The 14,171-nt window shown below is 40.3% G+C and overlaps 1 protein-coding gene across 3 annotated transcripts; it reads left to right on the plus strand.

The window, feature by feature from the left end:
- The first annotated feature begins 1,248 nt into the window (after positions 1–1,248).
- On the plus strand, positions 1,249–12,167 carry sesn4 (sestrin 4). 3 transcript variants are annotated; one of them, XM_059346612.1, is made up of 9 exons: positions 1,249–1,593; positions 7,071–7,268; positions 7,439–7,621; positions 7,773–8,018; positions 8,236–8,350; positions 8,555–8,679; positions 8,965–9,131; positions 9,239–9,383; positions 10,202–12,167. In XM_059346612.1, exons 1-9 carry the CDS (start codon positions 1,528–1,530, stop codon positions 10,289–10,291), a joined length of 1,335 nt encoding a protein of 444 aa, XP_059202595.1. In that variant the 5' UTR covers positions 1,249–1,527; the 3' UTR covers positions 10,292–12,167. The 3 variants fall into 3 exon arrangements, with proteins under 3 accessions (XP_059202595.1, XP_059202596.1, XP_059202597.1); XM_059346613.1 differs by lacking the exon at positions 1,249–1,593 and adding an exon at positions 4,194–5,936; XM_059346614.1 differs by lacking the exon at positions 1,249–1,593 and adding an exon at positions 4,195–5,956.
- Positions 12,168–14,171: the final 2,004 nt, after the last annotated feature.

A 14,171-nucleotide genomic window follows, 5' to 3' on the forward strand; every position in this document is an offset into this window, starting at 1 on the left:
CTCATTGTACACAGAAGAAACCCAGAATGTGTACATTGTATAATAGTTTAACTCTATGGAGTCTTATGGGGCTATTTTGTCCATTTTTGAATCCTTTTCATGTCTTTACATGTCTTTGTAAGTCATTTTGTGTCTTTTTTGGACATTTGTGTCTTTTTTTGGTAATTTTGTGTCTGTTGTTGTGTCATTTTTAGTTATTTTGTGTCTTTTTTTGTCATTTTGTGTCTTCTTTTGTCATTTTGTGTCTTTTTTTTGTCATTGGTGTCATTTATGTTTCTTTTTTTGTGTCTGTTTTAGTTATTTTGTATTTTTTTTGGTCATTTTGTGTCTTTTTCAAGACATTCAAAGATTTTGAATGCTTAGATATCATCTTTGCCATTCTTTCATGTGCTAATGTGCCCCTCTGATTAACCCTCCTGTTGTCCTCGGGTCAAGGAAGGAAGAAGAGGGAAGGACGCAAAGGGAAGTAAAAAAGGATGGAGGAAAGAAGGAAGGAAAGAAATAAGGATGGAGGAAGGAAAGAAGAGAGGAGGAAAAGGAGAAAGAATGGAAAGGAGAGAGAAAGGAAGGAGGATGGAGGAAAGAAAGGGGAGGAGAAGAAAGAAAGGAAAAAATAAAGAAGGAGGGAGGCAGGAAGGAAAGAGGGCAGAAAGGAAGGAGGAAGGAAAGAAAGAAAGAAAGAAAGAAAGAAAGAAAGAAAGAAAGAAAGAAGGGAAGGAAAGGGGGGGGGGGGTGAAAGGAGGATAGAGGAAGGAATGGAGGCGGGAGGGATGAAAGAAGGAAGGAAGGAGGAAAGGAGAGGAAATCAGGAGGAAGGAAAGAAGAGAGAAAGTAAAGGAGATAGCGGAAGGAGGGAGGAAAGGAAGGAAAGAAAGAAAGGAGGATAGAGGAGGAAGGAAGGAAAGAAGAGAGAAAGTAAAGGAGAGAGGAAAGAAGGGAAGGAGGGAGGAAAGGAAGGAAAGAAAGAAAGGAGGATAGAGGAGGAAGGAAGGAAAGAAGAGAGAAAGTAAAGGAGAGAGGAAAGAAGGGAAGGAGGGAGGAAAGGAAGGAAAGAAAGAAAGGAGGATAGAGGAGGAAGGAAAGAAGGAAGGAAGGAGGAAAGAAGAGAGGAAGGCAGGAGGAGGGAGGAAAGAAGGAATAGTCAAAACAGATTGGGTCAATTTGACCCAGAAGGACGACAGGAGGGTTAAACACTGGCCCCTCCTTGGCCCCCACAGTAAAACTGGTCTAGAACCGCCACTGCTGTTGTTGCCTCTCTCTCTGTGTGCAGATGTTCATGAGGGTATCATAGACTGTATGAGCTGCTGCTCCGCCTCCTCGCTGTGATTGGGCACACTGTTACCGGAGCTGTCAGCTCTGCTCCGGGAAGCTTCGCTCCGCTCTCCCAGTCCAGTCTGCAGCCACACACCGACCCACTGGCTGCAGCTAGCGGCTCGGCAGGGCTTCTTCTTGCCTTTGTTAGCTAGCTGGGACAGCACCAAGAAAAGACAGAGCCACATCCATGCAGTAGCACACTTTTTTTGGAAAATGATCATCTGTACGAATAAAATGGAGTACCCCCTAAGAACCCAGTGCCAGCGAGTCCACAAACAGGTAGGTTAGAGCTGACAATAGACCAAGCTGCTGTTAACGGTGAAGTTAGTTTAACACAGTTACAGCTAGCTGCTAACTGAGGATCCTGAGTAACGTTCATTCATTTGCTGAAGGGATTATTTTATGTCAAAGAGGAAACACGTCTCTTTAACACCTCTTTTATTCAAGTTGGCTGTTTTTAAAAAAAGCTTTAAATGACATATTTCGGCAACCAACAGCCGACAATATAAAAGATCACAGTTTACAGTTGTTTAAACATGTAAACTTTTTAAACGGCAGCTAACGGCTGTAAGTTAGCTAGCGACAAAATTAGCAGTGCCAAACTTCTTATCTAGCGAGCTAACTCAGCTAACGGTTTATCCAGCAAACATGCTAGAGTTAAACCAGAACCAAAAATAAAAGCATTAAAAGCGTTTTAATGGTTTAATTAATGGTTTTACACTGCCAGATTTCATCTCCATTAAGAAACCTTTTTGTAGTTTCCATCTCCAGCCTTTAAAATGTCACATTAAAGCTCGCGATGTTTCGCCAACGGTTTAAAAGCAGCCGTTAGTAACGTTAACCGTTATTTACATTTACAATGCACAGAAATAGCCGTTTGCTGTTCAGCCTTGTTTATGCAGTCATTGTGGTGTAAAGGCTTACAAACAATGTAACGAAGACTCTTCCTTTGTTGGTTCACCAGCCATGATTTATGTGCTTGCTTTTTATATGGGGTTATATTTAACTTTTTATATCGATTCAGTCAATGCTAACGTTTAAATGCACTAACGATCGGGAGGAGAAATATGTAGGTGACGATGACATCATCAGAGGATTTGGGAGAAAAGTGTCTGTCAGTTAGTGGCTGTGAAGTAATGCAGGGCCATTTAGTCGCCATAAATAAAATATAAGGACGAGTCAAGGGGACACAGCAGGGTAAATGTTTTTAATCCCCGAGGATATAGAAGGTTTGTTCAGCTTTTCTTGCTCGCGGTCCCTCTAAATGTTGGCGACTTTTATTGTGCTGTTTTTTCTGCTTGCTGAACTGGACTGCCAATCAAAGTTGTTTTTCTCCTCGGTCGCTGTTTTTCCATTTTGCAACAGAAGGGGGGCGCTGTCTCAAGTGCAGTCCAAAAAGACATGTTTGCTGCAGATTGGAGTCCAGAAATGGAGCAAAACAGGGAGGAATGTTAGCAGCAAGGGATTCAAAACCCTCTACTCAGAGTTCAAGCCCAATTTGAGTTACTTTTCACTACCCTCTCACTGTAATGCTGTTCTTAGTCTTTGTCATTCAGCTGGTATTTTCTCTACATGCCCTTTTGACTATGCAGTTCACTATACCTGGAAACAAACAATAGGTATATGCATTGAGACTTATGCTTTTGGAAGCGAACTGAAAATGTGAGTTTGCAACTACTTAAAGCAATTACATCCCAAAGCTGGCTGTTGGAATAAACAAGCATTTGACAGGCTTTTAAGCACCACCACATTTGAGTGTCTGCCTCTGATATGATAACCTACACACCCCTGGCTTGTTTTTGAATGAGACTAGTAATGGAGTACCTTGTTATCAGTGGAGGTCTTTTGTAACTATGTCTCCCCCTTGCTCTACCTGCCTGCCGTGTTTTCTGACAGGTCCAATCACTCATCTGCTGTATGTGGGCTTGGCTTTCTTTCTTCTTCTTTTTTTTTTTTACATCCTGCAGCACAGTGTTTTGTTTGTCTTGGTTGTGTTGTATGTGCTCTCCTACCCAGCAGCTCCTTTTCCCTCCCCTCTTCCCCTCCCCTCTTCAAACGTCTTTGGGCTGCAGCTGGTTTGTTTTGCACTACTCTCTGAGTTCAGGTTGCAGAGCCAAAATTGTCCCTGGCTGCTTGTGTTTCTGGTGGGTTTTTTTGTTTTTTTTTTGGGAGGGGGTTAATGCCGTCAGGACTCCAGTGCATGTAGGATAGACCCCCTCCAGTCTCAATCGGAATGCAGATTAAATGTCCTTCTCCTCTATCTGCAGCAGCCCCCCTCCTGTCGTCCACCAACACCACACACATACAGACACTACATGCACATATGCACGTCTCATCACAAGCTGACATGTTTACCCTTGAAAGATTGCTGGCATAATTTTCCCACTTCTTTGTGTGTGATCTTAGTCATTCATATTCCTGCACGTAGAGTTCTGCTGTTCTGTTCGTCAGCCTGCTATCAAAGCCTGTCTTTGTCTCCATTTACCTTTCCTCCCCTCAGTGACGTCACCCCTGTTTTTCATTTCATCCCTGCCTCTTGCTCCTCTCTGATCAATAAACAAATGACCTCTCCTGTGTTGGGCAGGTTCTTTTTTTTCATTTTTGTAAATGTCAAATGATCTGCACCTGTGAACACACAGGCCCTCTGTGAGTTATGAGATCTATCTTTTGCAGCCAGGCCACAAGTTTGAATTCATCTTGTGATATGAATACAGCAGCGCTTTAATATCAACATCGCCACCTCGCTTTTGTCACCCCCAAGCTTGTTTTTGAACAGAAAATAAAATGCCTATTTCAAAACCGGTAGCTGCTGGGCGTACTGCAAGCAGAGTTAATAGGTTTGTGTGCACAAAGCCATAATGTGCATCTGTGTGTTTGCATCTATGTGAAACCAAAATATGCTTTGTAATACCATACACAGTCACCCAAATAATGATGGGTATCTTTTTGCTTTACATATCCACCCACACATGCTTGTTAACAGCTTTTTTTCCCTTTTTCATGCGGGTGTTTTTTTCATGTGGGTGGACAATAAGGAGCGTATCACCTTATCAAAAGTACTGCTGTGTGCAGTATTTGTGGCTTGTTTTTAGGCAATAAAGATAAAGCAGCGTGGATGGGTGTCTGGACATATATTTAAAAAAAGATGTGTCTGAACCTTCCTACATTTTATAAGTAATGTAGGATGGATGAATTGCTTTGTTCAGTCTGGCAAGAAAAAAAAGGGAATTTAAGATGCCATTTGTCCTAGTTTCAAAATCTGGGAATTTTTAAAAAATGCTCACTTAACATCAGAAACCGAAAACTTACTGTATATTGTCTTGAACTGCAGATTTAGCTGAGTTTTAATTTTGCTTTCATGTAGCGACTGTAGGTTGTGTTATTTCCTGCTGTGCTAATGCACAGCCCACGTCAACTGTAGTTCCTGTTTCAGTTTAACTTTTTCTGTAGTATTTGTCCAGACATGTTTATGAAACATACAAAACACCAATTTCCTCTTTGATTGTATGATGCCCGTAATGGCTAATCCTGTCTCCTCGGTCTGTACAAACAGTAAGTGTTGTTATTTATTTTACCTTCCTTGTTACAGCTGTAGATTTGATAGTGTCTGAAGACTAAATGACTGACAGAACAAGTCTGGTAAATGGCCACCGGCTCACAGAAATTTGTGTTGTCCTGCTTGTCTAGTTGTATATTTATTTTGGTAATATTGGTTTGTATTTATTACCGGACTGTGTAGCCCAGTAAAGCCCAGTGTGAAAAATCCTGTTTTTGATTTTGATAGTCGAAATCAAAAGCTTATTTTGATTGATTCTTGGTTTAGATTAGAAATCATGACACCCCTCATATGCCAGCTTACCATCACATATATAAATTTGAATGCTCAAATATTGATACCTGTTTCAGAAGTACAGTCAGGCTGCAGTCCATACACAAAATGTTGCACACTTCTGATTTAGGGAATCTGTGTTTCATATGGGTCATCCATCATCCATTAATGTGGTAATTGTAGCTTATTTTATCATGACAGACTGGAAAGAATAAGTGGTCTCCCTATATAAGTCCTTGACAAGTCAAACTCAAAGCACATTTTCTGCATATGTAGACCTCTGAAATGCCCTTGGCTTTTGGTGACAAAACCAGTGGGAGCTTGATGGTGTAGTAACGTAGATTCTGCAGCTCAGCATACTAATCAGTAGCTCTTGTGTTTGCAGAAAGATACTTGTGTGAATGTGCTCGTCAAGAGGTCTTTGATTGGCAGCACCTGTGTGAACTACAGACCCTCCGGCCTATTTCCCATATCCGTTGACAGACGAGAGTGGGTCAGGGTCTGTGTCCGAGCATGTTTCATAATGGCAGCTCTATATGTTTACTCACTGCTTTTAAAAAAAAAAAGTTTTCTGTTAGATCTTTTTCTCCATTGCTTTATATAAACCAGAAAATTAGGTGAAATAAACATCATAGCGAGATCCATATCTTTAATTTGGTGCATGTAACATGTTTTTCAAGGTCTAAGCGTATATAGGTCAAGAGGTGGAGCCTCTTGCAAGATCAGAAGGAAACCCTCGTCCACTAAAGGGAGAAGTGAAATACCTCATGGAGCCACCAGCCAGATAAACATGGTGATGAATGCCAAAGAGCTGTACGGAGCTTAAATTAAGTAACCAGGACCACTAGTTGACATTTGCTCTCACTATCTGTGACATAAGTTGAGGTGTCTGTTAAAGAAATAATCCTAGACAGCAGTTTGAACTGTCTGAATGTTGGCAAGGACTTCTCGTTTTGACAGTACAAACTGCAGTGAAGCATTTGGCTTTGATCAGCACTGTGCACTCGGGTTTCACTTACAGGGAAACGGAGTCAGCCTCGAGGCTGAGGCTCCCAAACACCTTTTCCTAGAGGCCATTGTATGATGGCTAGAGAAGTAATAAATGGCTGTGCCTACGAGGCCAGGCCAGCTTCCCTCTCCACATGGGTCTGTTTCTCTTGGCCTCAGGGTCCTCGGCACAGTCTCACATATTATATTTGTGTTTGGTCTCATCTGCTCCTTTGCTGCTGCAGAGCTTCCCTCTTCAAGGCCTTGTAAGTCCAACTTTTACTTCATCTGTGGTTCCTACCAGCATGTAAACCCCCCTTTTTAGAGGATATCTTTGGTTGTTTTTTTTCTTCATCCACTTTTAACATAAGTGGATACCTGTAAAATCACAGTGCCTCATCCGCATTAATGAAGTGGAACTGTATGAGGCATCAGACTCTGCTGCAGCCAAGATGACTTGGCGTCTGTGTGCCAGTCTAGCTCCCAGCTGAGCGCTGTTTGCTTGTTTTATTTGAAGAAAGAATAATATAAGGAATGCACTCACTTGCCACTGGCGCCGGTATCACAGCATCGCAGCTGCTATTCTTCCAAGACTGCCTCTCTTCTCTTGATTTAAGGTGTGGAACATGACTCCAAAAGCACCGTCACCAAATGGTGTAGACACTGAGGTCCAACCTGCTTTGGCTACAAAATGAGTTCTAGCAATTCACCCGAAGGACGGACAGTCCTGCGTTACTGGTTTTCATATCATCTTATATCATATATCAATGTTTCTAACTAATCTCTGTGACCATTTTTTTGACAAGAATCAGTGAAGACATTCACTATGGGCACTTAAACTGCAACTAAGGTTTTTTTTTCTTTATCAATTAATCTACTTGTTTCTTTCTTGATTAACTTATTATTGTTTCTTCTCTCTCCTCTGTCCTGGTTTCTGCAGGTGATGGTGAATGGTGAAAAGGAGCGAGTGTCACTGCTGTTCATGAAGGCTCTGGTCAGCAGGGGGAGCGTGGACGCCGTGTCCCAGCAGATGGCCTCTCACCCTCAGTACTTGGAGAGCTTCCTGCGCACACAGCACTACATCTTGCACATGGACGGCCCCCTGCCGCTGCAGTACCGCCATTACATCGCCATCATGGTCAGTGACCAAGCTGCTCCTGTTTACTCACACCCTGGATCTCAGCATCTTGGTGTACATGTAGCTCAACAAACACATAGTAGTAAAATTAAACAATAACAAGCTCTATCGTTTGAGTTGGTCATTTTTCTGAATCTATCTGCTGAACGTTCCCTTCCTGTGATTTTCAGGCTGCAGCACGACATCACTGCAACTACCTGGTGTACCTGCACTCAGCCCATTTCCTGAGGGTGGGTGGGGACCCTCTGTGGTTGCAGGGTTTGGAGGCAGCGCCCCCTCGCCTCCGCCTCCTTGACCACATCAACAAGGTGCTGGCCCACCAACCCTGGCTCACTGCCTGCTCACACATCCAGGTACAGCAAAGCAAAACACAGACCAACAATATCTTCATAAACTGTAACTAGCCATTATCATTTACAGAAATACAGTATTATTTATATCTTTAGAGCAATCAGGATGCAGATTTCCAAGTCTGACCCTGAGGTTTGTCTTTGTTTCCTCTAGACGCTGCTGAAGTCGGGCGAGCAGTGCTGGTCTCTGGCTGAACTGGTGCAGGCTGTGGTGATCCTGGCTCACTGCCACTCCCTCTGCAGCTTTGTGTTTGGATGTGACACAGACTCAGACTTTGTCCCTCTCTCCAAATCTCCAAACGGTACCCCACCAACCTTCTGCCCCTTTGATGCTGCCAACGGCAACACCAACGTGCCTCAGTCGCTCGCCACTCCCACTGAACACATAACACGAAGACGGGTAAAAAACTTTTTCAGTTTCTGTTTTTTCACCTTTGTGTTTCACAACATTATATGGTAGCTCATAAAGCATCAATTTGATTCAAAAGAGCTCTTTGTGTAAATATGAGGTGAAATTAATCATTTCTTGAAACTGCAGCCGTTGGTTATGTTCATTCCTTGTAAGATGCTTAAAGGTTTAACCTCATCAGTGGTTTTCCATGCGTCTGTGTCGACAGTCTCTGGACTCCAGCTGTGACATGGTGTGTCTGAAGGAGAGGATTCAGAAGTCTCAGGAGGAGCGCGAGAAGAGAGAAGAGCGCCTGCTGCAGACACAAACACTCCAGCAAACAGGTAACCTACATATGCAGATAAATGCACAAACAAGATAACACTGCTAAGATGTACGCATTAACGTCTGATGGTTATCTTGAGTGTTACATTTAAGGTCACATGGTGTGAAACTTGAGCAATTTCCACTCCTCATCAGCCGCTCTTATTGACGCACTCTCTCTGCCTCCTTTCCATCTCCATTGCTTTCATCGTCTCTTTTTTTAGATATGGAAGAAGAGGAGGAAATGATATGCTTCACAGACCCGACGCGCTTTATCACGGACCCTGACTTATGCTATCAGGAGTTTGCTCGCAGGGAGGAGGACCACTTTCAAGTATTTAGAGTTCAGGTGAGGATTTGTGAACGTGTCGGAGGGCAGGTGGTGTTGTCGGTTAACTTTCAATGTGTGTATGGCCACAGGAAAAACTTGTAAGCGTCTGGTAAAGCTGTGTAATAAGTACCCAGTGGTTTAACACAGTTTTAAATCAGGATTCCTTAATCAGGTGGCTGCATGTAGGCCAAACAACTGTACAAGAGATCACAAGATAAACCTGAGGGGTTTACAGTATTTATGCTAAATGTATAAATTTCAAACCCTTGCTGACTGCGAGCCTGTGTTGTATTTGCTGTACAGGACTATTCATGGGAGGACCATGGCTTCTCTTTAGTAAACCGGTTGTATTCGGACATCGGGCACCTCTTGGACGACCGATTCAGGAGTGTGACCACCCTCCCTTCAATGCACAGCCCCGACCTGAAGAGGGCGATCTGGAATTACATCCATTGTGTGTTAGGAATACGGTGAGACTTTTTATTTTTTTTATTTTTTTTTCATATTTTTGGCTCATACAAAAGCCCCACTTTTCTTTGCGTTTAGCAGATAAATAAACATTTGTTTGTGGTTCCAGGTATGATGATTATGATTATGGAGAAGTGAACCAGTTGCTGGAGCGGGATTTGAAGCTATACATCAAGGCTGTGGCCTGTTTCCCAGATGCCACCAAAACTCCAGTGTGTCCGCTGAGTTTGGCTCCACTTAAAACTTCAGAACGGGTAAGTAGACCTTTAGTTTGAATTTAGTGGGGTTCTATGCGGTAGTTATCCATAGTCGGTGTATTACCTACAGTAGATGGCGGTCAGCAGCACTGAGACAGAAGCTAATATTCTGCTGTGGACGGGAGCAGCAGCAAAATGTATTTTAGCCACCTAAAAAAAATCTAATTCAGTTTTAGTGCACGATTTGTTTTAAATTCCAGATTCCATCAACAAAAACAGTAATTTTACCTTGTAGAACACATGACTTGCCTACTGATGCCTCAATTGTTTAGCTTTTGGGGTTTATTTGTGTGACTTCGAATTAAACCTTTAAAACACCAAAGTCACACAATAACACAAACAAACAACTGAGGCAGCAGTAGACCAGCAACTCCTGTGTTCTGCAAAGGTTAAATTAATGTTTACGTCACAGGAGTCTGGTGTCTTTGAAGACAGCATAGAAGATTCCCTGCTGTCTAAAATGCTGTCTAATGGCAAAGTAAAACAGTGGAAGTATTCTAAATATAGAATAGCCTTAAATGGATATTGATTTTTTTTAGGCAGCTTAATACGTTTTGCTGCTGTCCCCGTCCACAGCAGCACATTACTTAGCTACTTGCTGGTTATCTTGCCTGCGTCCCCAAATTGGAGAGGTGCTGAATAATCTACTGTAGGTAACCCACTGACTACAGTACCTCCTATAACCCCACTTCAAAAAAACAGATCTCTATCTTAAACTTTGCATTGGCACCATCTTTTTGCTGTCTCTCCCTCTTTCTCTATATACATATATATATATATATATATATTTTTTTTTTTTCTTTTCTTTTCCTCAGATACACGTTAATTTACTAATCATGGAGGCCCGACTGCAGGCTGAGCTGCTATACGCCCTGAGAGCCATCACTCAGTACATGATCGCCTAAGTGCTCGGAGAGGCACGAAGCTAAAACTCTCCGCCGGTACAGAGAGACCCAGAGACGGGATGATAACGAAATCTCAGCAGCAGACAGTGAAGTTGGACGAGAGCGGCACTTTTAAGGACACAGAGCTCCATCATTTCATAGCTGTGCCTCATGAATGTGCTTTTGTTTTTCTCAGACTAAATGTATTTATACCATAGTGTGCCACGCCCCCCTCTTCCTGCAGATTCTCCTGTTGTGAAGTCCTCTTATCAAACGTTATGTGCAATTATTACTAGAGTTGTTTTAATTTTTACCTGTTGATTTGTGTCTCAGCTCAGTCTGAGGAACTGCTTGGTTGCAGCAGTGTGTTACAATGGCTAATACTCCCCTTAGTTTGCTCAGTCTCCTTTTGTATTAACTATGCTTTCCCCCCCAAAAAATATCTTTTTGTACAAGTTGAATGTTAACAGGAGACCAGGGCCTCTGTTTATTATTTTGGACAATCCCTGTCAGTGTTGTAGGAGGACATAAAGTGGACCGTGAAGGATGACAGTTTTTGCTCTCCCGAACATTTCGTATTAATGCTGGTCAAGAACAAACACAACAGTGACACTGCTGGAAGTTACCACATCACTATAGTTTCTTTTAATAAGCACTTTTTTAAACTTTATATATTTATAATGCAAGGTAGCTCGTTGGTAGACTTTGAGACACACAGTGTGTGGGTCTGACGCCTTTTCTTCTCCACTGTACGACGTGTAACAAAGATTTTTAGACTGTTCGTCCTCAAACTTTCAGACTTTACTTTTGTTCTCAACCCCAGATTTCTGACTGAAATGACTTGATTCAAGATATTTCAGTGCATAATTGCTCTTCAGTGCTGACACACAGAAGGATTTTTGAAGGTAATGATGTTTTCAAAACACACAATTCACACCTTTAAAACTTCCTTAGGAAGTCAGTGAGCTGTTTTCTACAGTGAAGATTAAGCTGAGCCATTCGCTAAAAAGGATTGTTGTGTTTTTTTGTACTGACATGCTTCAGAAGTGATCAAATCAGACAATTTGAGACCAAAGGTCATTAAAACAGCTGGTGTTAGATTGGATAGATGAAAAATGCCTAGGTCTGCACTGGCCATGAGTCATGAGCTTTTAGTAAAAGCTTTGTGTTAAAGCTTTTCTCTGACCTTATTATCAAGTCAAAAATCCATGGTACAATTTGCAAAGTAGAACAATGTGCAAACCAGTTGTCAAAACACTTGTATCTTTTTTTTCTGTCTTTTTTTATTTTATTTTTTAAATAGTTTTTGTAAACTATAGAGACGTTTTTTTGTTTTGTTTCTGGGTGTGACGGTAGGACCTGCTTGTTGTGCTGCAGCCTGGGTAGATGTAGATGTGTGACAGACTGTTTAGAGTTAAAAACTGCAGGATGTAGAAAAGAAACAAGTGCATATCGAGCATATAAAAGCAAAAGTGCTGTCAACACAGGTGCCTTCAGGCTAAAACTGGAGTGCTGCTGAAGAGTGGAGGGATGTGACTACTGGAGGCTGAATGTGGGCTTTGGTTGCAGCTGGGATACACCCCAAAAACGGACAAGTTTACAACTTGTGGGAACTGTTTTCTCTTGGTGTTGGTCAGCGACGTTTCTGATGAATAAGTATCACGGCTGTGAGCCCGTGTTTGCTATCGGACATCTTCTACGAGCCCCAGCAACTCAGCAAAGAGCCTTTGACACAGATGGATGTTAAAAATGTTCAACTTGAGCAGATAAAAAAAAGACAATTATCTTTAAAAGAAAGAAAAAAAACTTAGAAAAAAAGAGAACAAGTGAAAAAGAAAAAAAATGTTTTTTGAAAATGTGAAGAAATGTTTTCTATAAAGACGCTCTATGAAAATAACAGCTGTCTCCTGTTTTTACTTTCTTACAGAGGAAACTTACCAGTATTCTTGCATGTTATTGTCCATTGACTAAACCACATAAAGCTTATTTAGACCACATATGTTACTCAAAATATAAATAAAATAAATACATATTTTTCCTCTTACCTTTATGGCTATTTATTAATCTAGATTGTTTTGGTGTGAGTGTTGGAGATAACTACCACAGAAATGTCTGCCTTCTCTCAGATATAATGGAACTATATAGCACTTTAAAGAAGGACAAAAAATAACACATTTGAAAAACTCAACAGCAATGTCTCTATCCAAAAACCTAAATACAACTCAACAATCAAAAATATAACCATAATCAAAAAGATTTATATATTGTAATCCATACAGTGGCAAGAGAATGATGTGAACCCTTTGAAATGACCTAGTTTTCTGCATTCATTTGTCATGTGATCTGATCTGCAAGTCCCAAGCATAGAAAAAAGTGCTTAACCTAATAGCACACGATTATAATATTTCACGTCTTTTATTAAGATATGGTAAGATAAGATGGTCCTTTATTAGTTCCACAACTGGGACATTTCCAGTGTTACAGCAGCAAAACAATAAAATAACACCAAGAAATATAAAATTACACAATATAGACACAATATAGACAGACAAACAGATGAAATTGCACTATTACACAGAGAAAATTTTAATAATGCACAGTGCAATGATAATTTACCTGATTGAGGGTATTGATATTGAACACATCCATGAACCATTAGACTAACGACCATTAAGAGCTAATTGGAGTCAGAATATAGTAAACCTGGAGCCCAATCAATGTAACGACATTTGAATGAGGTGTAGAGCTACTTTGACTGAAAAAAAACAACACAATGTTTTATGAATTTACTTTTCAAGCATCAGCTGATGTGGACCATGCCTCACAAGAAAGAGATAACATTTTAAGACAAATCAACAACAAGGTATTTTCAGAGGGTTCACTGACCTTTTCTTGCCACTGTATATTAAGCAGATATCTCTATGGTCGATATATCTCCACTGACTCCAGTCCAAGATATCCATATTTTTATAAACCCTGTTATGGCTTTTCTTTTTTTCCTTTCTATTTTTAGGTTCTTGTTTGTGTGTTTGTGGTGAAGATGCTCAGCGTTGAGGGTAAGTTGGAAAAAGGGCAGATATTTGAATCATTCTCCTCCATGCTTGATTGTTTGACCCTTTGGAAATAATTAGATTAAAAAAACAACAACCTGAAAAACAGTGATTGACTTAAGAAAAGAAAAGAAAAAAAAAAAGGTGAAACATGAAATATTTGGAAAGTGCAGTTCAATTTTATATTTTCATTCTACAAAATATGAACTCTAGGTCCATTTATCATCATATTATCATGTTTTGTTTCAAACCCACCAAAGTTGTTGTGTTTGATGATGGAGACTTTGAGATGCAATTGAAAACAAAAAAAAATTGGACAATAAATGCAGCTTTTTAATTAATTTACAACTCCAGTTTCATATTATTTCAATAATTATCTCATTAAGCTGCAGTAATCTGTACCATACATACAGTCTATGACTAGTACAGTATTTCTCTGTTTGCAGTTGCAGTAGTTGTATAACTGGACAGCAGCGTCCTCTAGTGGCAGAACTGAACACAGTCTGACTTTACAAAAACATTAAATTATTTTATTTTTTAAGTTTTAAAAAATGGCTGACCCATAATGAATAAATGGTTAATTAATAGTTAATAAAACTTACTTTAAAGATGATTTTACTGATAACAAACGTTCAAAATAATAATAAATAATAATAATAAATAGAATGTTAATTAATATTAAATAATTATTATAGAAAAAATAGTAAATTAAAAATAATACTAAACACTATAAGTAATAATTTACGTTATTTAACAGTTTACAGTTACACACATTATAACATTTAATATGCTATATAAGGTATTTGTTCATTATTGTTGAGTGATTTGTAAAGCTGTAAACATTATTTGGA

This window comes from Centropristis striata, chromosome 12 (assembly GCF_030273125.1).
Source record: "Centropristis striata isolate RG_2023a ecotype Rhode Island chromosome 12, C.striata_1.0, whole genome shotgun sequence".
Lineage (NCBI taxonomy): Eukaryota > Metazoa > Chordata > Actinopteri > Perciformes > Serranidae > Centropristis > Centropristis striata.

Bases quoted from the DNA above. Each gene is read 5' to 3' on its own strand.
- sesn4 (XM_059346612.1), top strand. From the start codon at position 1,528: ATGATCATCTGTACGAATAAAATGGAGTACCCCCTAAGAACCCAGTGC. The intron at 8,019-8,235 runs GTAAAAAACTTT...CTGTGTCGACAG, and splicing joins AACACATAACACGAAGACGG to TCTCTGGACTCCAGCTGTGA. The intron at 9,132-9,238 runs GTGAGACTTTTT...TTGTGGTTCCAG, and splicing joins CATTGTGTGTTAGGAATACG to GTATGATGATTATGATTATG.